We start from the raw sequence: 25879 nt of genomic DNA on the forward strand, positions 1-25879 counted from the left end.
TCGTTAGGCGGCCTAACGGTTTCGCTTTAATGGCCACCAACTCCGTCCTGACATGCATCGATTTGTGTTTAATGAAGTGGGTGGTCCGTCCTGACATGCACCGGTTTGTGTTTAATGAAGTGGGTGGTTTAATTAATGAAGTTGCTTACTTTTAAGAGAAAAACGTTGTAATTAAAAGTGGCTTCAACGATACTAAATGTGCTGGTGGGCAGGAAGTGTAAGACTCGAGAAAAATTAAATAGTAATTTAAATAATTATTTAATTATGGCGGGTAATAGAAACATTTAAAGCAATTAATGTGTGGAACAATGATGTGAAAAAGTACTAGCTCAAGTGGTTGAGAGTACTTTATTGTGTGTGAGGACTTGGGTTCAAGTCCTATGTGTGCCACTTGAATGTTATTTAAATTATGCATTTTTGTTTAGTTATATATTGAAGGCTTGACGTGATGATAAATTTCTAAAGATGTAGGAGTTATCACAAAAGATAATTTGGTTGAATTGGTTGTGCTTTTAACTTGGTGATTGATTGGTGGTGGGTTCAAGTCTTGCTAAGAACCAAATTAAACTCTCTTTTTGGCCTAATTTTACTTTTGCATGGGATTGAAGAGGCATGAAAACCCTATATGCCAAGAGGGGCAGTTTAAGGAACCATGATTAACCATTAAACAGGAAACTTAAATAGCAATTTTCGTTTTGGGTGTTAAGTGCACATAATTAGGGTAGTAAGTGAGAGAGAGAAGGTCATAAGAGGAGAAAAAGAGTACTGTGAATTCGTGCTCATCATAGGCAAGGGTTTTCCAGAGTATTGGGGCTGATTGAGAGGAGTGGTGAGATTGAAATCACGTAGGTTGGAGTGGAAAGCAAAGGAGAGGAAGTTTTTTGTGAAGGGATATGCATACCAATTCGAGTTTAGCAAGGAATCCAGGTAAGGGGAGTTGTTCTTGCGTGTTTTTGATCGAAATCATTATTACTGTGTCTGGTATGATCATGATTGCATGAGTCTTTCGTCTGTTGCATTGTTTCTGCAAAATTTTGGATTATGCCTAGAAATCGCCTGGCGGGCATGCATGTGCCGCCAGGCGGCACATCAGTGTTGGCCCAGTTCTGGGTGTTTGTGGTTGAGTTGCTTGGCGGTGGGTGGCATTCCGCCAGATGGTTCTTATGTTTGTTGATGTTTTACGTGTTTTCTTGAATTTCTTCGTGTGTTGGGGGTTCCATTAGGAAAATTATTATTATGAGAATGTTAATTATGCGTGATTGCTTCACTTGAGATGATTATATTTCGGGTTGGGATTTTAACCTATAAGGGTTCAATTACGGGATGGTAGGGCTTCAAATTCTTGAAATTTGACGTTAGTGATGTTTTACCTAAATCGATATCATGTTCTGGTGTGGGTTGGTATCACGAAATTATGTTAATTCTGTAATATGACTGTGTGATGAGTGACTGGAAAGAAGAAGGGTAGAATTGGATTCATGAAGAATGCAGGAATGAAGGCAGTTTGGCCAGGTTCTGGTATACCGCCTGGCGGCTCCTTGCTAGCCGCCAGGCGATGGCGTGGGCAGACCCAATTGGGGGTTGTGTTGCAGTTGGTTTCGTGGAAGGGAGAAAGAAAGTTTTGGTAAATCAAAAGGGAATGGTGCAATTGGTGATTTAAAAGGGGAAAACAGGGGTACATGTGTGTTAAGGTATGATTTTAGATGAAGTGTGGATGATGGATGTACATAAATAGCTTATCACTGTGAGGGATAGTTGTAGGGAGAGATGTGTTAGGTTGGAGTATTTTCGGTGAAGTATAATGTAGATGCAATGTTGGCTAAGTAAGGGTCTTGTTAAGTGGAAGCTTAGACGTAGACTCAACTGGAAAGGATTTGAATTGAGATTATGGTAAAGTTGCAATAAAAATAACAGTCACATAGTTAAAGGTATCCAGACTATGTGATATTGTCATTCAGTGAAAATTGATGCAGGGATAATACGAGAGTGGGTTCTGCTATAACTTAATAAGTTATATTGTTCTTCTTGATGGAGGGTAAATCATCTAGTTTGAAAGGGTAGAAATATGAGTATGTGTGGTAAGAAATAGATTTGTGTGATGTGATGATTAGGCTTGAGGTCCATTAAGTGAAGGTGCTACAATGATCTAGAACACTTTGGGGTCTAAGTTGGATAGTATGGAGTGCATATAACATCAGGTTTTCGCTACTGTCATAGCGCGTGGTGGCTCGAGTAAGTGCGCCAGGCGGTAGGAACTGCAGGAAAGGTCCTTGCACCGCGTGGCGCCTGGTGGCAAGGTACGCTCCGCCAGGCGGCCCTATGAAACAGTGAGTTTGGAGACGCTGGCACCTGGCGGCGGGAAGGTACCGCCAGGCGGTCTGGGCTTGTGTTGCCTGGCGGTGCTGGGTGTTGCGCCGGCGGGAATCTAACAATCTATGACTTGTGTTATGTGGTGTTTAAGCAATGATGCTATGCTTGGATCGGGTGATGCTGTGCCATTAGCGGGTAGGTTCATGGATGGTGGTTAACATGTGATGATATGAGCGGGGAGGTTCATATCTAGTTACTCTCACGTGGGGATACGAGCGAGGTAAGTTCGTATGTTCTGTGCTCACGTTTGAGAGATGCCACGTGCGGGGAGGTACGGGGCTGGTGGATCACATGTGTTGGACTATAGGCGGGTAGGTTCGTAGAGTAGGACTACAAGCGGGGAGGTTCGTAGAGGTAGGACCACGAGCGGGCAGGTTCGTGTGAGCATCATATACCCGAGTCCAAGGCTAACTTGGTTGTGTGATTTGAAGGCTATAAAGCCTTGGGGTTAAGGTCTTGGCCAAGAACTATGTAGAATGAATAAGATGGGTGTATGATTTATATTGCCTATGGTATATCTATTATTTTATTTTTCTCAGCTCACCCTTTCTGTTTGTGTATGGCGATGATCGTGTGATTCGTTACACGGGAGCAGATGTTGATACAGGTGGTGCTGAGGATGTCCAGGCGACGGAGTGAGGGCTAGCTTTGGGATTAGAGCTAGGATTTTTCTCACATGTATTTCATTATGTTTTTATTTATGAACACGAATTTTGGGAACTTGTAACACTTTATTATTGATGTTATAAGTTTTGGCGCATGTTTTTCATAAATTTAAATTTTCCCGCATTGGGAGTATTATTAATGCAACTTTTGATACAATTTATTTCTTTTATTATTTATTTGAAGTAATATTCCTTAGGGATGTTACAGGAAGTAGGGTTTCTTAAAATTAATATTTATACTCATTTGAGTATCATTTCAGTAGAGACTCCTTCATTTTGTTCGTACCTTCATCAAATTTACACACAAATGGCAGATCAATTGAATCAATATCCAGATATTTTGTCTGATTTTAGTGAAGATGAGTTGGTTACCAACCAATATACAGTCCATACAACGGATCATAGTGGGTCATCAAGTCACACCTCACTTGAAGCTTCAAATCCAGTGACTGAAAATTCACTATGTATTGGCATGTCTTTTGACACAAAAGAGTCCACAGTGTCATGTATTAAGCAATACCATATTGACAATGGTTATAGATTTGCTGTTGTTGAGAGCAAATCTGAAAAATTTATATGTTGATGTGTCGACTACAAAAAAGGTTGCATGTGGCGTTTACAGGCTGCTTATAGCAAGCGGAGTTTGAATTGGGAAATTAGAAAGATTGACGGATCACACACGTGTTTGTCAAGCATGCAACCTGCAGATCATGTCAATCTTGATTCCAACCAAATTGGTTCTATTGTGATGAACTCTGTAAAGGAAAATCCTTCCATACCTATCAAAAGTTTGGTAGCTGAAATTTAAAATTGTTTCGGATATTCAGTTTCATATGACAAAGCCTGGAATGGTAAGGAAAAAGCGCTTGCTAAGGAGTTCGGAGATTGGGAAGAGTCTTACAATGAACTTCCCAGGTGGTATCAAGTTGTACAAGAAAGCAATCCCGGCACAATAATTCAATGCACTGGATCTCTTGTACAAGTAAGTGCCAAACCTGACCCTTCTTGCTATATTATGGAACGCGTATTTTGGTCTTTTGGACCATGCATCCAAGGGTTTAACTATTGCAAGCCAGTTGTCTAAGTAGATGGCACATTTCTGACAGGAAGATATCAAGGGGCATTGCTAACAGCACTAGCTCAAGATGGGTCACGTAATATATTCCCTTTGGCCTTCGCAATAGTGGAAGGAGAAACAAAGGAGGCCTTAATATGGTTTTTTCAACTCTTAAGGGAGCATGTTACACCACAATCAAACCTTTGCTTGATAACAGACAGGGGGAAAGGCATATTGGCAGCCCTACAATCTGAAGAAGTACAATGGGAAGCAGATGGACTGCAATCAGTATACTGTATACGTCATATTGCTTCAAATTTCAACAAAAAATTCAAGAATCACGAATTGAAGAACCGGTTAAAGAATATGGGTAATAAATTTTTTCTTTCATTCACCACATTCAATAATTAAAATAACTAATATAATTGTATTTTTACAGCTTACAAGGTGAAACAACCCATATTGGATGCTAAATTGGCAGTTTTGAGATCCTATTCACCAAAAGTGGCATCTTGGATTGATAGGATACCACTACAAAAATGGACTCAAGCCTACGATGGAGGTAGTAGATTCGGACACATGACAACAAACCTGGCAGAATGTATGAATTTTGTTTTAAAAAGAGCTCGTTCATTACCAATTTGTGCTCTAATTAAGGCAACATTTGAAAGGACCGCAACATGGTTTGTTGAGAGAGGGGTTAAGGCAGACTCCATGTTACGAGCAGACCACCAATATATAGAGGAAATTAATGCTATCATTAGAAAAATCAACAACAAGTGGGAATGTGTCAAGTTCGTCGATACTCAAGAGAAAATAATGAATTTCAAGTTCAAGAGATGTTTTCTCCACATGATTACCGCCTACCAATGTCTTTTACGGTTAGATTAAATGATTGGTGGTGTGATTGTGGTCATTTTCAAGCTCTTCGACTGCCTTGTCATCACGTAATAGATGTTTGCTCTTTCTCGCATATAGACCTAACCTCATACATCCATTCATCCAGTTTATAGCCTCTACAACATCAACAAAGCATATGAAATACAATTTCATCCGGTTAGGAATAAAGAATATTGGTCACCATACACCGGACCAAATTTCATTCCAGACCCAAACATGCGCCGTAGGGTAAGGAGAAGACCACCAACTAATAGAATCCATAATGAGATGGATGAACCAAATCCAAATAGACGAAACAAATGTTTATATTGTAGAAATGAAGGACATCATAGGGGCAACTGTTCCTATCGTCAGTAATTTTATTATGTAATTTTTATTGTGTTATTTTTATTATGTAATTTTTATTCTGTTATTTTTATTATGTATTTTTAGGTTGCGCATTTAAATTATGTTATTTCTATATTTTTTAAAATTAATTTATTGTACCAATAACAAAATTAATTCCCAATAAATTAAATGTAATAACTACTCTTAAGAAAATTGTGTAAAATAAATTGATCAAATTTTAGAGGTTAAAAAAAAGAAAACTGAAAATTTTTAAAAAATAAAATAAAAGTGCAACGTTTAAAAGAAAAACTGAAACCGGTCTTCTGCCTGACTTCAGTGCAGAAACCGACCTCCTGCCTAGTGACTTCGATTTAAAAAAAAAGAAAAAAAAGAGGAAACTGACGTCTGGGAGGACGACTTCTTTAATATCGTCCTCCCCCTGACGACATGACCCAGATTTACAAAAAAAAATTCAAATGATCCATATTTACAAATTCTTGGTCAAAATGACCCAAAATTACAAAAAAGTCCATATTTTATGATATGTTAGATTTTACTTTTCTCTTTATATTATGAAATATCGTACTCTATATATTAAACAAGTTTCTAATAGATTAATATGAAAAGTAAAAATATTCTCTTTAAATTATTTTTCATCAAACACCTCTTAAACATATTTTTTTCTTCTAATGACTTGTACATATCTAATGATATTCACCAAGATAACCTATTTTAGGTTCCATTATGGAATACTTGCATCGAGTTGAATACTCATGAGTCATGTAATGTAGTAATTTAATGACCAAGCTTGTTCTTATTGGTCTAAAATCCCTTATGATCGACAAGGAAAATAACGATGAACAAGCAAAAAAAATATCACAAGATCTGAAAAGGGGAAGACAATATATATCAGTGTGTCGTTCCTTTCCATTTTGAAGCCAAAACTTTTTTTTGGCTAACTAATTCTTCACAAACTACTTTCCATCATGACATGAGTTGCACCTAATTTAGTTTCCGTGTTTTAATTGATGTTGTTTTTCCATGAAATTCTGTATAAATAAAATTTCGAAAATAAATTTCAGTAAAAATAATTCAATTTGTGATTTTGTTTTTTTTTGTTACTAGCAAATTTAAAAGTATTTTTGATTTGAATGGATTAAAGAAACACAACAAATGTAAATATTTTATTAGACTTCTTTCAAATATTTAAAAGTGGAGATCTTGACGACGCAATTTAGTTTTTATAATATTATTTTTAAAATTATTTTTGTGAAAAATATTTAGTCCTTAAAATAAATATATATATATGTAATTAAATGTCTTTTTAATATATATATATATATATATATATATATATATATATATATATATATATATATATATATATATATATATATATATATATATATATATATATATATATATGGTTGTGTGTGTGTGTTTAGTAATCTTAAATTACTGGGATCCAGATTGCACTCTTTTTTAATATTAGTTTTAAGTTGTGCCCATTCATTCTGATAAAAAAGGACTTTAAAGATTTGGAGATTTAAATTTTCTTATTTTTAAAATCCATATAAATAAAATAGAAATATGATTTGGAAAATAGATTAAAATATGGATAAAATGAAAAACAGATTTCAGGAAATTGATCTTTTATGGATCAAAGCAAATTTGGAGAAATAATCAGAAGAGGTGTTTGAGAAGTCATTGAACATGTTCAATTGAAATAGTATCAATGTCATCCATTCAATTCAAATTTTAATTTCAAGATTATTTACAACATCATTTTTTTTTTCAACATAAAAAAACTACGAATGAGCTTGTAGGGTTGTAGGAGTCGTAAGAAAGTGAACAGAATGGATTAACCATCTCATAACTAAGAAAAATACACAGTAGAATTAGAGAAAATTTTATTACCTTTTGAAAAATTTTAGATTAAAATACACAATCTAAAAATATAAAAATGTATTCTATACTATATTTTTGAATTCCACGGTGTAGAAATCTAAAGTATAAACATTTTAACGTATATTCTTTTACAGACGATGAAATTATGGGAACAAAAGAGGCTCCTGCTTCCTGCACCCTACTTTTTTCCCCTGTACCTCCTTAATTTTTTTAAATGACCATTCTACCCTTTCATTTAAAATAATAAATAGTAAATTTTATTTTCTGTATCTTTATTCACCGTTTTTCCAGTTTTCTCTCTAGTGTCCCTTCCACCCATAACTCAAGCTCTATGGGTGGATGGAGGTGCACGACTCAAACTATGGAGGTGCACAAAGCCACTAGCACCAACGGCCCAAGGACACGACAAGAGCATGGGAGCAGCCTGTGGCAATTGGAAAATGGGACAGCACTATCAGAAAAAGGGTTTTACATTTACTATTTACCAAGGGCGAAAAGTGTATTTTAAAACAAAGGCTAAAATAGCCATTTTAAAAAGGTTAGGGTGGTGCAGGAGAAAAATTGGGGTGCAGGAAGTAGGACCCAATAAAAATTAGTCACCACAATCTGAAAGGGTAAGCCTGCTTGCTTTCGCCAACGAACTTCGTTTTGGGCTGTAAATATATTTCGATTATCTTAATTACAATACTGCTATTTGCGCTCCCCTATTTCTTTCTTTTGGGTTTATTATTGCTATTATGTATTCTTTATCTCTGATTTTGTTTTTTTACCCGGAGTAACACACTAGTTACAACATCTTCGATAATTTTCTATATAATATATTTTTTACAATTAAACTATGAATTATAATTACACATTACTTTATTATGAATGTCAAATCTGAGAAAAAATAAACAACACGATAGTCAAATAGTTCATATTTATATATGTTCCAAGAATTATATTAGTTCAATTTAAATGAACATAAAAGGATGACAAATAATTATAGATTAATATAATTTTTTTTATATACACAAGAAATTTCAATTGAAAAGTAAATTTTAAAAATAAGTTATGTTAACGACATAATCTACGTATTATTTTACTTTAAGTTCGTTTCTTTCCAAACCTTCTCATTTATTTTCTCTTTTTCATCTTTCCTCAATTTAAATTTTACCTTAATATTATTAGATTCCAATATTCAATTTCATCATCTACAAGAATATTAGAGAACCAAAAGGATACTACGTATGTTAAGTTTCACCTTTTGAAATAGATTTATGTTTTCGATATTTAAGAAAATACTTTGTAGGATTTAAAAATAAAAATATTACATAAATTATATTTTCAAATGTTCTTTAATTTTCATGTTCTAAAAAAATACTTTTTAAAATATTAAAATAAAATAAATTGTGATTTATAAAAAAAATATTGAAAATAGGTTGATTTTTTTTTTTAATATTTTGGGATGTTAAGGAAACAATCATACTTTGATATGTAAAAAAAATAACATTGGGAAAATCATTATGTATAATAAAAGAGGGGAGTGTAAATAGTAGGAGTCTCTTAATTTTGTGACTTTAATCGTTAAATCAAGGCCCCTCTCTGAGTTGACCCACTACTTGTGTTTGAAATGAAAATATATATTGGATAAATAATTGTAATATTAAATGTGAGTTATTTTAATTTTATAAATATAATTTAATTTAAATTTATAGGTGGAAATACTTGTAAAAAAGAAAGTTATACTTACCAATAAAAAAAGAAGCTAGCATAATTTTCACATTTTGTTTGCAAATAAATATATGCTGAATACTAACTTCCGTAATACCTTATGAAAATAAGTTTTAGAGAGCTTTTTTATGGAGCATAAAAAAAAAATCTTCAAAGTAACTTCTTTGAATTATATTTTAAGATATATATTTTTCTTCAAAAGTAATAAAAAAATATGAAGGAAGGGTGTGATAGAGAGAAAAGTTTGAAAAAAATAAAACCCATTTCAGACAAGAGGTAGCCCAACAGTTTAAACGAAAGTTTAACGTATTTCTTTTACTACCTCCATACATTCTTTGTACACCTCAATAAGTGTAAAAAACTACCAAATTATTTATTGTACAATTCGGACCTAATGTGGATTTTTCAAATATTTAAAGATTAAATTATATTTTTAACCTCATTTTCGTAAAAAATTATTTATTTGATCTCCTTATTTTTATTTATCTTAATTTAGTCATTATTTTAAAAAAATTGATGCAATAAAATTCTTCCATTAGTATTATATTAAAGAGATATTACATGTCAGCTTTTGTTTTTGTTTTTTTTTTATTTCTTTTATTTTTTATTTTTTTCAGTGTCACATGACAGTGACGATGAATGATGATGAATGAATGAGATTATAAAAGAGGATTATGAAATAATTTTATTATTAATCTCTTCAAATCTTTACATAACTGAGTGGATGTGATTTAAGGCTCATTTTCCAAATCCATTCGTGTTTTTCTATTCAAATCATCTTTAAGGAATATGATTATTTTTTATCCGTTTTTTGCAAATCTGTTGATTTTAACTATTTGTTCAACCAAACAAAGGGTAAGAGATGAAAAAAAAAAGTCAAAGTAAAGTCATTGTCATGTATTTTATAAGACATAATTGTCTTCCCAAGAATATTTTCCAATTGAGAGATAAAGTTGACGTGGGTTTATTATCAAGCACTTCAGAAGGCCTTTCCATAAAAGATCTAAAAGACATCATTATCTACTATACCAAATTAATACTAATCACACAACATTTTTTTGTACGGTACAAAAAACATAACAAAACAATTGACTTAAAAAAAGCTAGTCTAGTTGTCAAGGATGAGACTATATTTGAAAATTTGAAAATTCATGAATTTGAAAATTTTGTTTATGAGTAATCCATTAATATTTTTATATTGTTAGTTTTTAGCTATCAAAATTCACTTATATTTTTGTAAGGTGATAAAAAGATTTTTTTTCTTGTTTTTATTTTTTTAACAAAGATATATTCGTATGAAAGCATGTAAAATAAGGTTTCTTCAATTTGTAAAAATCTAAGTATAAATTTAAGTCTAGTATTAAAAAGAAATAATAAGAAAGGTAAGTAACTCTAATTGATAAAGGTTATATTAACAAACAAATGTAAAGGCATATCCTTGTAGTTTAATCACACAATATATGCATCAATCCCAATTCTTGTCATGTATCCCAACCCAAACAAAATCTTCAGAACAATATTAAAGATAAAATAGGGCTTTTTTTAAAACACGTTAGGTACATCTTTACCCTAGCTAGCATCTTCATATTGAATCAATAGATTTCATTCATTCAATCTCCTCTAATTATTATTGCATGACTTTGGGAACAAGTAATTAAGACTCTTGTCCATGCACGGATGGTCTAAGACCCCTATGATTTTTCAGGTTCACGTTCTTTATCAGTTTCTTCAATCCATCTTTCAAATGGAAATCATCATATCAGTGAGTTGAAGAATTAAATAAAAATTTCAATGTAGGAAGATGATGGTACTGGGAAATTACAAAATAGTGAAGAAATGGAAAATGGCAGCATGCCACCGAAGGACCAACATCCCTTCATTGTAGGTGAGAGACCTTTATTGTGAGGCTTGAATACAAAGTCTTAGGGTTTGTTTAAGGCCCCACCTTAGGGCATGAGCCTTTGCATTAAAGACAAAAGGCATTGAATAGAGAAGGCAGATTATGATGAAGGCTAGAGTAGTTACTACATTTAGCTTCTCTTTATCAACTACATATATGTCTAGTTGCTGCCACTGAATTATTGTTTGGTTTTCTTGGTTTGAAATGGCAAAGAGCTGAACCACCAAATACTCTTCCTCCTTATATTTGTCTGCTCTTTCAAATACCTTAAGATGAATAGTGTACTTCATAAAGGAAACTATAGACATGACAACCAATTGAAACATTCAGTCATTGTGTATTGCTTTCCATCAACTGCACAACTCAGGACATGTTTCTGTTTCAATAATACTGTTTTTTCTCACAAGAAAGGAACCTTTATCATGGGATTTTAAAAAAGTGTACATATTCCGAGAAGGACCCCCTCCCTCCCAACAAAAGAAAATAATATGAAAAATAACGTTTTGGAATTTAAGTCATAAATGTTTCATCGACTAGAAATAAGACGAATTTATAATTTACGAATAGATACAAACTTTAATCTATAAATTGAGTTGAGTTAAACTTAAAATATATTTTTTAACACCATTCGGAACTGACTTTGTTCCCTTTTAGGCATATGAAGCTTTCAATTAACCTGAAATTGCTTAATCTGCAAAAAAGTTGGTTTGCATTGTGTGCAATTATTGATGCCATGCTTGATTTTGAGTTTGAAGCTTAGTGTATTTTCCAAAGCAAAGTTGATAAAGTTTTTCTTATCAGCTATCAGTTTTAGATCCAATCATAGATCGAGTTTTATCTTAAAACTCAATTTATAAATTTGGTTTTAGAAAAGGATGTCCACTCAGATTTAATTGTATTTTTTTAAGCATCAAATCAATCCAAATATGGATTGATATTAAATTGAAGCTACTTTAAATAACCTCAATTTTTGACAAAAAAAGACCCGAAACTTCAAATATCACAACCATCCACATATTTATTTTGCTATTTGAGATTGAAACTAGAAAAGCCATTGATTACACTAATATATCTGAATATCCGCGTATTTAAAGACGGTAGTCCCTACAATATTGCTTTGTCTTACAACTATTTTCTCCCCAAACAATATTCAGTCTGAGACATTATGAAACATTAAATAGTGAACACTTCTTCCAACAAAAATTCAAACCTTGATTCCGAAAGTAGTAAGATATTAACTCTTTCAACTATATATATTAACCCATCGGTACAATAGTCCTAAAGTATAATCATCAACATCATTGAACCAAGTAACAAACCTAATTTTATAAAAATCAAGTAGACCATATATGGTACATATATATGAACCCCTTGTCAATTACTTAGTCCGGCATAATTTACTGCTGGGGTAGGTGTGCATTAGAAATGACAGATTTTCCTTTTGTGCGAAGTATAATTGATTTTTTGTACTTGTTTGTTTCGTTTTACGTTTGTATATATTTATTATTTTCCATTTGCGTTGGTTTGCCTGTGGTGGACACAGTAAATTTTGATCATGTTCTCTGGAACGAAAAAAAAAAAAAAACACATCGGGACTCAAAACGTGGTTGATACAGATACATACAATAATGTTGGAAAGGTTTCCATAAGTGGATGATCTGTGTCACTGGTGGAAGATAATGCAGTGTTTCCTTTGTCTTATAAGTTTCCTTCTTCTTGGTGGCTCTGGGAAGAGATGTATGTACCTGCTTCTCTGACATGCATCATTTCTCTTCCTATCATTGGTCACTGTGGCTGTAAGAGATACCAACTTCAAAACTTAATATGCTTGCGATTTTCGGCATTCGCCTATTTCTTTCGTAACCTTCACTATGATAAAAATGGGGTGTTCGTCACTCGGGAACCTTATTTTCACTAACAAACTCAATGGAAACGTTTAACGTATGAAAATGTATTAATTATACTATGTGTGTCGACAGATAATATAAATTTGAGCAAACTTTTGTCTGAACCTGGAAACATAATCATGACTTGGTCCTGTTTTTATGTGGTTTAATAAGGGAAGTGGGTTTGGGAATATAGAGCTTTTCAAGCAGGTGGGTCCCTTTTAATATGCATATTAAAGCTCGTTTGATGGAAGAATGTGAGGGTTATTAGAAAGATCGCAACACCATCTATGGCCCTCAATTATTCCAACCAAAGTTAAACACTTTCAACTTTTCTTTGTTAAGAATGAGCATGGAAGATTTTCAACTTTACTGAATCATTGATGATTCCAATTCTAAAAAAGGCCTTTCTCTCTCAAAATTTTCTCCAACTGCTTGGATTGTTTAATGCTTAATGCTTCGTCTTTGCCTTCAATAAAGTAACAGTCTTTGGGTACCCACCACTACATCTTACTCTCTTCGTCTTCTTTATTTCAAAACATTTTTTAGAAAACATCAAGTTATTATTAGTGTTGTTGGAGACAGACCACAACGTAAAATGCTGTTGCTGTTGATAAAGTGAAAAGTTGCTAAGAGGAAATTAATTCATGGGAGCATGCCCCTTCTCGTGAACTTCTTTTTTTTTATTTTTGACTTTGGCTATTTGTGCCATGAATTTAATGAAAGTAAAAGTTGTTTCAGAAGTTGGGAATTATATAAGTGTTACAAGAAAACTAACCCAACCACTGAACCACTCCAACAGTGATTGTTTATGGGAGTAATGATGAGTATCCCAATAAGTGGCAAGAGAAAAAGGGCATTTTGGAAAAACGGAAAGGTTTGGGTGCATGCCGACATAAACAAGATTTATATATGAAGATTATAATCTCCTCACAATATAGAATTTGTTTTATGAAATGATGAAGCCATAATTTGACAATGATTGGCGTTAATTATCCACTAGAGAAAGCTTTAGCTGAAGAAAAAGGCAAATAAATGGTGGAAGGGGGCTTTGTCATTGATAAGACACGATCAAATCAAATCTATAGTATTACGAAAGTGATTGCAATAACTTCATAGGAACATGGCTAAATCAAGTTGCATAGTTAGCTATAATTAGATGGCATAGCATAATACAGAGCCTACAAAACTCAATTGATAATTCAAGAATTTGTGTTTCTCAATCATGGAAAAATGGTGTTTCAAGCAAGGCTAATCTACACTATTAAAAGGCCAAAAACAAAACTAACCAATGTTTCATTTTACCAGGTAGTTCCTCAAATAATTTGAAACTTACTTGCTGCTTTTACAAAAAGATAATAAAACGCCATTAAATCCCCGTCGTAGATATGCACAACCATGCAATTATTTTATAAGAACTTGCTTATGAAGAAGAAATTCAATAACAAAAACTTATATAGATAAAAGTTATAAAGGTATAAAAGATGCGCAATTTTTTCTGAAATTATTTGTTGATTCATATTTGAAATTGTTGATGTAATTCACAAATAATTAAATATTATAAAGCATTATTCACTTATTTTTATGACGATTTGTCATAAGAGTAAGAAAGTTAATTACAAAAACATATAGTTTATATAGTTGAAAGTTAGTGACAGAGGGAATCGTAGATTTTTTTTTTCCTTATAAGATATTTTTCGTGATCATTTAACGTGAAACTCTCGATTTATATTTGGATTCTTGGAAAAAGTCATATAAATAAAACAATTTTTTGTTGTTTATTTATTTCGAAAGTGCTCATATTATTAGCAAATAAATTAATATTTTAAAAAGTAAAAGTTTGTTTTACTTTTAGAGGTTTCAAAATGGATTTTAACGTGTTAGACAATCTAACTACTTAAGAATTTGAGTTGAAATGGGTTATAAAAAATTTATTTTTTTAAATATGAATTAAACTTAACTCAAATATTTAATATATAGGTTAAATATATTTGAGTCAAATCGAAGTAATTCACCTATAACAATATTTTATTTTTATTATTTTATTATTTTTCATAAGGTTTTTGTTATTATTTTTTATTACTTTTAGTTATGTGGGTCGGCAATTTAGTATTTTTAAATATTATAATGTTATTAGATAATGTTTCAATACTTTGGATACTTAATCTATTTATTTTTTAAATATATAAATTGATACTTTAATTTTTAACTATTAAATAGATAAGTAGAGTCAATTCACGTAAATTCTACAATAATAAATATATAACATAAATAAGAAGATTAAATCATTCTTTAAACGATTAAACTCACCTAATCTACCAATCCGTAACAAGTTAACTGAGTTACAAAAATTTTCTAACCCGTCAAAAATTAAATTAAGTTGAATTGACTATTTTTAATTAAAAGTATATCATATTTTACCTCAAAATCCTTGTATGTTAATTTCGTGGACGTTTTACCATAAAAAATCTTTTTTTAAAAATGTATTTGACTCATACATTAATTGGTGAGACGAATTCCACTTGGAATGAGTTTAAAATTAATTTTACTAAAATAGGCAGTTGGAAATTATGCGTATAAAAAAAGACGGTGGCCAACTTGGTGACAATATCTGTGGTTATGTGAGTATTATTGCATGGAATGCGAATAAGGAGGGTATTCTTGTTGCTGTCTCCTCCAACGTGGAAATATAATTGGATAGAGAGTTCCAAAATATTATCCTACCAACCATATGAAGCTGATTTTTGCTTTTCAGGATGCTACATCAAGAAATCAAGCATCAACCATTCACGTTTGTTAGGAATACAATTCCATTCCCTTCCATTTCTCTCATAGCTAGCTAATCAAACTATAAACTGTAGAATAAGATCAGCATCGCTACCAATTCTCCATCAAGGAACATATTCTTCAGTTCCAGGCCACCTCATTACGCACGTATTTCCTCACCTTATTTTCGCCAAAAACAAAATCATTACTAACAACATTACTCATTGCTTATTCACCCTAAAACACACACTTTCACACAATGTAGTAGTAGTGCCACTGCCTTATATTATCTCTTTTTTTTTTTTAAACAGTTTTTCATTATTCAATCCATTTTTTTTTTTTTCTAGGTTTGAAAACCTATGACGGATTCTGAACAACAATGGCAGAAGACTCTTCCCTAAGAAACCTCAATTGCTTCGCGATGAACGCTTCAATGGCGCGTTGAAACTCCTCATTGCTCAGCTTATCCTGCGGGTACAAATTTTCCGGGGGGGTTTTGAGCCGCTTCTCGGTCTCCGACCGACGGAGATTTCGCCTCCGCGGCGTTTTTACGCTGTCTCCTTTCCAGTTCTCTGACTTGCTCCGGCGGTACTTCGCGGCGGGGTCGACACTGGGCCGATCCTGAACCGTCTCGGCTATGACCTGCTTGTCATGGTACTCGGGCTCCGGCAGCACGCGCGGCGGAGGCGCGTGGAGTACGGGAGCACGGGAGTTGAGGAAATCGTGGTAGAGAGTGTCGGCCGCGGAGTGGGGACCGGAGAGGCGGCGGGACTGGGCGAGTAGAGCGGCGATGATGGCGTTGGAGAGGGCGAAGACGAAGAGAGGGCTGGCGGCGAAGGAGAGGAGGCGGGTGAGGAATTGCGCGGAGAGGGCGAAGGCGAAGGGTAGGCGCGTGAGGAGCCAGGAGAGGAGGAGGAAGAGGAGGCAGAGCTCGAGAATGCGAAGGGTTTTGGAAACGGCGGCGAAGAGGTTGTGTGTTTGAATGGCGTTGGCCTTCTCTGGTTTGAAGAGAAACTGGTCCATTGATCCACACAGAAGGAAACACTAACCGAGTGGTGTGTGTGAGTTTGAAAAAGAAAAGGTTATGTTGTGTTGGGTTTCAATTTGGTAGAAGAAGTTGGGAGAAAAGAGACAGAGCGTGAGAGTGGGTTGAAGAAAGAAGAGTGAGAGTGTGTGTGTGAGAGAGAGAGAGAGAGCATGAAGAAAGTTGGCATAGGTGAAGCTTCTTTTAACACAAACTTGGTCTTTTATAGACTCCGCCACCTGCCACTGCCACCTACATTTATCTCGCTTCTCATCAATGTCTTTTATTTTCAAATAATAAAAACCAAAATATTCTCCTGTTTCAATTTCTTATTTTAAAAAAATTATTTTCGGACTATGATTTCTCTTTTAGAACATTAAATTTATTTGCATTACCAATTAACGTAATTTTATTTTTATTATAAGAATAAAATGAAGTTTTATGTAAAGATAATATAGATTAAAGCGTAATTTTACATAGATTATCCAAAAACAATGGCATATTAAAACAACCAATATGGATGAAACTATAGTTTATGATAATAAGGAAGTATTTAAATATGGTGATTTGCTTGGTCCCGAAATGGTGGGAGATAGCTTAAGATGAAACTTTAAGATAACATTATTTTGGTGTGGAAGATATTTTATTGTTGAGCGGAGAGATAATGAGAAAAGAATCGGTCTTGGCGAAGGGTGGTGAGATAAGATGTGGCATTTCACGTGAGGCGATGTATTAGTCACACTGCAAAGGGTTACAGCTTCTGCATTCTGTTCTCGTACTTTTATTGTTGTAAGAGGAAACAATTTGTTGCAGTAATAGCATTGTCAGTTTTTTCCTAAACCAATTTTATCAAAAATAAATATATTGTTGATTAAATTAGCTTTTTGGTTAATGAGGTTTTTTGGAAATTATATCTGTTTTTGTTGTTCAAACCAATTTTTCTTACCAAGTCAACCGAACGTTGTTCTTGATCTCACGTGGATGTGCAGTGCGCAACTTGAAACATTCCACGCTTCATTTGGTTTCGGCTTTCTCTCTTCTGCTAAAGTTATTGTGTGTTTTTGTTCAAACATTTTAGCTCACGAAGTTGGTAAATGAAAATTAAAAAAAAAATAATAAATAAATTAGTGAGTTAATTAGGAGGTGCGTAAAAGGCGTGATGAGTGAGGTAGGTCCGTACAGATTGCAAGTTGCAAAAAGAAAGGTTACATGCATCACGTGTCGCTCTAGTGAAGCACGAAAGAGGGGCCAATTCAAGACGTAACAATAGTAATAATAGTGCTATTTACGCATTATTTTAATATTTATTTTCTACTGTTTCACTGCTTCTCTTCATTTATAAAATCACTTCTTTTTCTGCACTAATTATCCACTATCTTTCACAAATTACATTTTTTATGCAATTCATACCTAACATTCACTACATACATGCATGCTTAATTTACCTTTGATTTAATAAACTTTTGAAAGTTGATTAAAACATGTGTATGTTATATTTGGGTAGTGTTTTTTGTTGTAAATTATAATTAATTAATGTAATTGTATTGAATGGATGTCACCTGAGAAAGTATGGCGTAGGTTTGTCTCCGGTTTTTCTACTGTGAAGAAGCTATCAAGTCCCTTCAGATTGACAAGATGTTTCAAAATTCAAATTTTGATTGCATATTTAAAGGAATGCAATCAATGTATGAAGCTGAAGACAGAAACCAGGACTTTGACCACGCCACCCATAAAACTTTTGTTCAATGCTTCATCAAATTTTGGAACTTTCGTCACCAATCATCAAAACTAAATTAGGTTTTAAATTAATGAACCAGCTACTATCTCCCTTTACATATATACAATTAAAATTCGCAAGAAAATAACGTACAAATTCCAGTTTACAGGAAAAAAAAAGTACTTTAGTTTTCATTTACGTGTTTTCATAGATTTCTTTTAGCCGATACTTTTTTGCAGGAAAGCATATTAGGATTTTTTTTTTTTTTTTTTGCAGGAAACTACGTAAAAAACTCTTAACATTAGAATTTTCAAATTCTTACGTGTCTAATTAAATACAACCAAATTACTTCCGCATAACAAAATCCTAAGAGTCCGTAAATTTTTCCTTTCTTATGAATTTATATAATACAATCGTAAGAAAAATCTTATGAAATATTAAAACTCCAATAAAATATTATAATTCTACCATCAAAAAGGTATATGTATTAATTTAAATGAGAGTATTTTAGAGAAAATGTTATTATTTGATTAGAATACGAAAAGTGTAGTTCATTTATAGATGAAGACCGATATATTACTTTACAAAAATTATTAATATGGCTTCAGTATTATTATTTTTTTCCATTTTTTGCGGTAAGAAATTTTGGAAGAGATCATAGTAGTTTAAGGATTTGGAGTGAGAGCCGCTTTTTGTTACAGTTGTGATCAAAATTGTGAATTTAATATTTGAAATATCATCTATGTTATGTTCTACTTATATATTTTTTATTATTGATAAAAAATCATTTTAATTTTCATAAATTCAAAAAAGTTGAAAGTGAAACTATAAATTAAAACATATTTGAGAGTTATTATGAAGTTAAAATTTAATTGATCAAATTATACACAGTTAATAATTTTTTATAATAATTAAATTTTGTTAATTCACCTTGTAATTTTCCATAGTTGCGATTATTTATGCTAAATGTTATTAAATTTAAGACTTAAATATAAATTGGTTCTCATTTTTGTTTTGTGTTAATTTGGTCTTATTTTTGTCAATTTGGTCTTGTATGTTAACGGTGGGCAAATATTCAACGTCAATAAACCGTACATGTCGCTCATTTTTCTTCTTCTTATTTTCTTTTATTAAATCTTTTCTTAATTTGTAGATTTAAGAAAAAATTGTGCACAAGTCAAGTCACAATTGTGTCATATGTCAATATGTGTTACTTGCCGGTTTGTGGTTATATTTTTTTTTTGTTTAATTTAGTCATTATATTCGTTATTTTTGTTCAAGAGTCCATCTCAGCAAAGACCAGGAACCTCTCAGCAAGTGACGAGAGACCTCTTCACAGAGATCAGGGACCTATTAGTAAAGGCCAAGGACCTCTCAATAGGTGACCAGGGATCTCTCAACAGGCTATCAGGGACCTCTTAGCGAGTGACCAGGGACCTCTCAGCGGAGAACAGGGACCTCGCAGCAAGTGACCAAGGACCTCTTAGGAAGTGATAAGGACCTCTTATTAAAGACCAAAAACCTCTCAACCTTAGTAAGTGATTAAGGACCTCTCAATAATGACCAGGGACCTCTTAGCAAGTGATCAGGGACCTCTCAACAAGTGACTAGGGACCTCTCAATAGAGACCGGTACCTCCCAATAGAGACTAGAGACCTATCAACAAGTGACCAGGAACCTATCAGTAGAGCCAAGAGACCTCTCAATAGAGATCAGGGACCTCTGAGCAAGTGACCAGAGACCTCTTTGTAGGTGACCATGACATCTCAAGTGACCAGGGACCTCTCAACAAATGACCAAGAACTAGGGACCTCTCAGCAATTGACCAAGGACCTCTCAACAAAGACTAGGGACCTCTCAGTAGTAAGTGACTAGGAACCTCTTAACATGCGACCAGGGACCTATCAACAGAGACCAAAAACCTCTCAACACAGACATGGACCTCTCAGTAAGTGACCAGAGACATCTCAATAGGTGACCAGGGACCTCTCAGCAAGTGACCAGGGACCTCCCAACAAAGATCAGAGACCTCCTAACAAGTGACTAAGGACATCTTAGCAGAGGCCAGGGATCTCTTAGTAATTGACCTAATTAACTTTTGTTAATTCACCTGATTGGTTGTAACTTTCCATAGTTGTAATTAAATTTTGTTAATTCACCTAATTGATTGTAATTTTTCGTAATTGCGATTATTTATGCTAAATGTTATTAAAATTAAGGGTTTAATATACATTTGGTCCTCATTTTCATTGTGTTTATTCAATTTGGTCCTGTTTTGGTTTTGTATTCAATTAGGTCATCATTTTTGTCAATTTTGGTGAATGTTGTTCTTTTTGCTAAGGGTGGTTAAATATTTGACATTAGTGAATTGTGCATGCCACGTGTTAACTCCTTTTTTTATGTTTTTTATTATTGTTATTTTTATTATTATTATTATTATTATTATTTGTATATTTTAAAAAACTTGTGCACAAGTCACAATTGTGGTGTCATGTGTCAATATGTGCCACATGTCGGTTTGTAGTGGTGTTATTTTCTTTTGTTTAATTTAGTTCTTATATTCGTTATTTTTGTTCAATTTAGTCTCTATATTCGTTATTTTTATTTAATTTAGTCTTAGTTTTGGTTAAAATGGAGCAATTTTGTTCATTCCAAACCAAGGCCAACTTTAATTTTTTATGAATATTCTACATTTTTATTAAAATTGACATTTTTATTAATTATTTTTGAAATTTAACTATAAATTATTAGATTTGATTATAATTAAATATACTTTTTAGATTCAATTATTAAATAAAATATGATTAGAATATAATTATTAAATATTTTAGAAAAATATACTAACGTTTCTAAAATTGACATTTAAATATAAAATATTTAATATTTTTATTGCTTTTATATTTAAATATAATTTGAGAAATATTTTAGATTTAATATAGGCACACATGGACATTGACATATTATACAATTGTGACTTGATCAGTGGATAACTTTTTTAAAATTTAAAAATTTTAAAAAGTAGGAGTTGACATGTGACATGCATTGTTCAATGACTTTAAATATTTAACCATCATTAGCAAAAATGACCAAATTAAACAAAATTAATAAAAATTAGGGTCTAAAGGAATACATAACGAAAATTAGAATCAAATTGAACAAACACAACGAAAATAAAGAACAAATATATAACTATATATATATATATATATATATATATTTAAGCCTAAAATTAAATGATAAAACGATAAAATAATTCATATTATAGGATACTTTGACAATATTAAAGTGTTACATTGGTTGCATCGAAGACAATTTGGTCTGTACGCACCGTTTGTGTTAAAGGAATATTTCTAATTGTGCCTTAGTTTATATAGAAAGTTGCATTTGCGAGAAATCTTTTTCTGTAAAACTTCTAAAACCAGGTATTTAAACAAAACTTCATTTCCATGAATTATTTCAAATATTAAAAATATAAATTTAAAGCATATAGTATCTAAGTAATAAATTTTAAAAGACTTAAAGAATATATTCATCTTACGCTTGTGCGCCTATAATTTCCAGAATAATATTAACAATAAACCAGGTTAGAAACTTGAGAGACAATTTTAAATCTATCTTAAAAAAATACATTAAAAGTAAGGTAATATAATAAGTTACTTAATAATTTATTTAACTATTTTATAAGGGGATTCAACTTACATAAAAGTATTTAATAAGAAACTCAAGGTATTTTATTTTGGAAGTTTCTAATTTATAAATTGCAAACTACTTAAGTTAACTTGTTCTTATTTAATTTTATTTCATTATTATCTTTTTTATTTTAATATTTTTTATTGTTGTTTTTTATTTCATTTCACCTATTATTATATTTTTTATATGATTAATTAGTTACTGTATTATTTTAGTATTTGTTAGATTATTTTTAAATTGTTTAGATACAAAAATTTCATATTATAAGCTGAAGTAATAAACATAACCATATAAAATTTGTAAAATAAAATCAATGTAATAATAGCTTAAATTAAGAACTAAAAATTTTAATTTAAAAAAATAATTAATTTAATTAAAACTTATTATATCAATTCATTTAAATAGAATAACTTATTCACACACACATAATATATATATATATATATATATATATATATATATATATATACACTACAAAAAAATTACCATTTAGTGGAGGGTATTTTGGGAAGGTTTTAAAAATCCTCCGCAAATTAATATAGTTTAGGATAATCTTGTAAGTCCTCTAGAATGACAATAATAACAGGGGGTTTAATATTTTTGTAGAGAGGTTTAAGACCTCCGTAAATATTAAAGTTTTCATTTCCCCCCTCTGTTTCATTTTCAGTTTCCCTCTCATCTATCTCTCTCAGCGATTTCGTCTCGCGTTTTCATACAAAATAGTTTCACTCACAAATTTTATTTCAGAACCCTAGAAATAGTTCAAGGTTTCCTTACTTCGATCAAAAAGTTTTCAACTGTCCAAGTGGAGTGGTAGGCGGTGAAGGCATGGTGGTGGAAGGTCGTTGAAGTGGTTGGGGTGTTCGACCCTGAAGACGCGTTGGGCTCATGACTTCGGTGTTAGAGTTGTTGGCTCTAACGGGCATTGTAAGGGCGAGGGTGTTGGTTCTGTGAAATAATCTGATAACTTCACGAAACCCTTATATTTACATAGGTTTATTGATCATCTGAAAGTTTATTGTGGGTAATAATTTGATGGTGATGTATTTTGTGACTGGGGATGTTTGATGAAATTCCTAGGCTGAATAGTGTTTTGGAATTTGATTATCTTTCGAAAGTGTGCTAATCTGTGACCAAAATTTGCATTCCCACCTTTAAATTGAGGGAATGCACTTCACTTTAGCCTTCTCACTATTACATAATAAGTTTGCCACTTTTAGTTGGTGTCGGCATACATTTTAGTTTTGCTTTGTCTTGCTTGATTTAGATTATCTAGAACAAGAAGTGTCTCTGATGTTTTGATTTTAAAAAAAATTGTTGGTTGCTTAAGTATCTATAACTGTAGTTATATTGTTATGCTTTATTTGTTAACGGAGGTGTTTTGATTATAATTACCATATTTTGCTAGAGAGAAAATGCAACGACATTCAAATTGTTTTAGGTTATCTGTTACAGGATGAAGGAAATAATTTGGCATTAACCTCTTTAAATGCATTGGACTCAACAATTTCACAATGGAAAACATAATTAACTGGAGAATATGAGAAGCCTTCATGGATAAAGCGGTTATTGCTTAATAATAAATTGTTGTGTTCCAAAATCAGGTTGGTATAACTTGGCATGTTATTATGTTGAGTTGGAATTTAAAAGAGAAGAAATTGATCCCTCTTTTACATGTTTGTCCCAAAAATATCACATTCTACATGATTTTCAGTTATTAAGAAGCCTTGTAGCTGATTCCATTGCCTCTGGATAAGATACCTTTTAACACCACTTTTATTACGCTTCACTTTTCTTGAAGGTACAATATGGATTAAACGATTGTTTTTTTATTATCTCAGATTGTAACTCTATCTTTCTACTCGCAGGGAAGAGGCAAATGAGTTGTGTCAAAACTAGAGAATAATGAGGACAAGTCACATACTGCTTCAACTAAGTTTATCATATTTGTAAATTTCCCTCATGATATTGTCTCCGTTTATCATATTTAGTTGATTTTCTTTAGCATATTTTACCATCATGAGGAAATTGATATTAATTATGCTGTGTACAAAAGAAGAGGTACAAATACTCTTACATCTTAATCTTTCTTCATTACAGGATGGTAGAATAAGGAATACAGGAGCTATGCTAATTTGTGACATTCTTCTTAATTTCTCTTTATAGATTGGTATGTAGAATTGGATTTATCATTTTCATTAAAATGGTTAGGTTTTTTTTAGCAGAATATAATTAGTCTGCTATCTTTTTTCCTTGGAAAAATATTATTAAATTCATTCCCGAAGGGAAGTTCAATAACAAAGCTATAAACAAGACTAGTTATTCATGTTTTGAATTATAAGAACACTACTTTTTGCGTAATGTGGTTTCTATTTGCATCATGCTTGAATATAACTTGTATATATTCTTTTCTTTTAACTAGGCCCTTGGTCATTCGAGCAATTCAAGTTCAAGTTCACACATTGACAGAGATAGTGAACATGGTACATCGAATATTAACTAATGCTTTGTCAAATTGTTAATTTTTTTACGGTGTACTATAATATCAATTATAATGACCTATATAATGCAGATATTTCATAGACAATAATTACTGTCATATTTGAAGGTTATTGAACTAGAATTTTGCTGTGGAAAATGACATGCCAGTGAATTTATGCACTTGTTCAAAATTATGATGCATTATAATTGCAATTATTTTTTTTTATAGGTGATGAACTTTATATATTAGTCTACTGGATTCAAGGCTGCAAGCATTTGGAGCAACAACAAATAGGATTAATGTGAAAGAAGAAAATTCGTTTTCCGAACCAAGTTTTTTATATTTAGAACATTATGTTATTTTTTTCTCGACATGATGTATTTTCTATTTTTATATTTACATTGTAATTGTCAATATTTTATCAAATCATCAATGAAATTAATTTTAGTTAATTTTTGTGTACTTTATGAATTTTTATATTTTATTTATTTTTTATTATAAAAACAATTTCATTAAATTAATAAATTATAAATGTATGTGAGTGAGTAATTACAAAATAAAGGAGGTTTTAAACCTCCACAAAATAATAGTGACCAATAGAAGAGGTTAAAACCCTCCACAAAACAACATCTGCAATATAATTCGGATACCAGGGGTTGTCAAAAACCTCTGCAAATAATTTGTGGCAACTCTAACTATAGAGGTTTGAAAAACCCCTGCAAATTAATTTGCGGAGGGCGAAAACCCCCGCGGATTGAAAAAAAAAACCTCCACTAAATGATAATTTTTTTTGTAGTGATATATATATAACTTTTAAAAAGTAAATAGAACTATAAAATTTTAATACAAATTAATTATTTTAAAAATATGAAATTATAACTCTATAATAAAATAATTTTTATTTAGAAAAATAGATCTCATTTATATAATAAAATTTATGTAATTAGCTTTTTTTTTATGTTAGTTTTAGTTTGTCAATTAGTTTATCGGCTAATTTACCAAATAGTTCTACTATAATACTAACTACCAGTTAATTAATCAATTATTTGTCAAATAAATATTAGATCTTCTATTAATTCTTCCAAATTAAAGGTTTCTGCTTATAATATAACCAAAATATATACTCATTCCTTCCCGGAATGGGAAAAAAATCATAAAAAATAATCTAGTAACTAAACTAATTCAATTTATTATAGATATGGAAAATAGTTTGGATTTTGAATGATCCAGATAACTATTTAGAATTTATTTTTTTTAAATTAATTGTAAATTAAAAATAATTAAAAATATTTTCAATGTGCAATATGTAATGTTACGAGATAAAAAAAGTTAAAAGGTCGACATTGATATTTGAAATGTTATGAAATTCACTTATGTAAAAAATGGAGAATTGAACTGAAAACAAATGTAGAAGAGTAAACATTGTCTATTTAAATAAACATTGATTAAAAATATAAAAATCTTATTGGCAGAA

The 25879-nt window shown here is 31.7% G+C and overlaps 1 protein-coding gene and 1 pseudogene across 1 annotated transcript; one reads left to right on the forward strand and one right to left on the reverse strand.

Annotated features, from left to right (window-relative positions):
* The first annotated feature begins 3783 nt into the window (after positions 1 to 3783).
* Positions 3784 to 7432, forward strand: LOC114175472 (uncharacterized; annotated as a pseudogene).
* A 7892-nt stretch (positions 7433 to 15324) lies between these two features.
* On the reverse strand, positions 15325 to 16728 carry LOC114177075 (tRNA-methyltransferase non-catalytic subunit trm6MTase subunit). The gene has a single exon (XM_028062307.2). It carries the CDS (start codon positions 16513 to 16515, stop codon positions 15850 to 15852), a length of 666 nt encoding a protein of 221 aa, XP_027918108.1. The 5' UTR covers positions 16516 to 16728; the 3' UTR covers positions 15325 to 15849.
* Positions 16729 to 25879: the final 9151 nt, after the last annotated feature.

Source organism: Vigna unguiculata, chromosome 3 (assembly GCF_037176805.1).
Source record: "Vigna unguiculata cultivar grain cowpea cultivar isolate G323 ecotype 2 chromosome 3, ASM3717680v1, whole genome shotgun sequence".
Taxonomy (NCBI): Eukaryota; Viridiplantae; Streptophyta; class Magnoliopsida; order Fabales; family Fabaceae; genus Vigna; species Vigna unguiculata.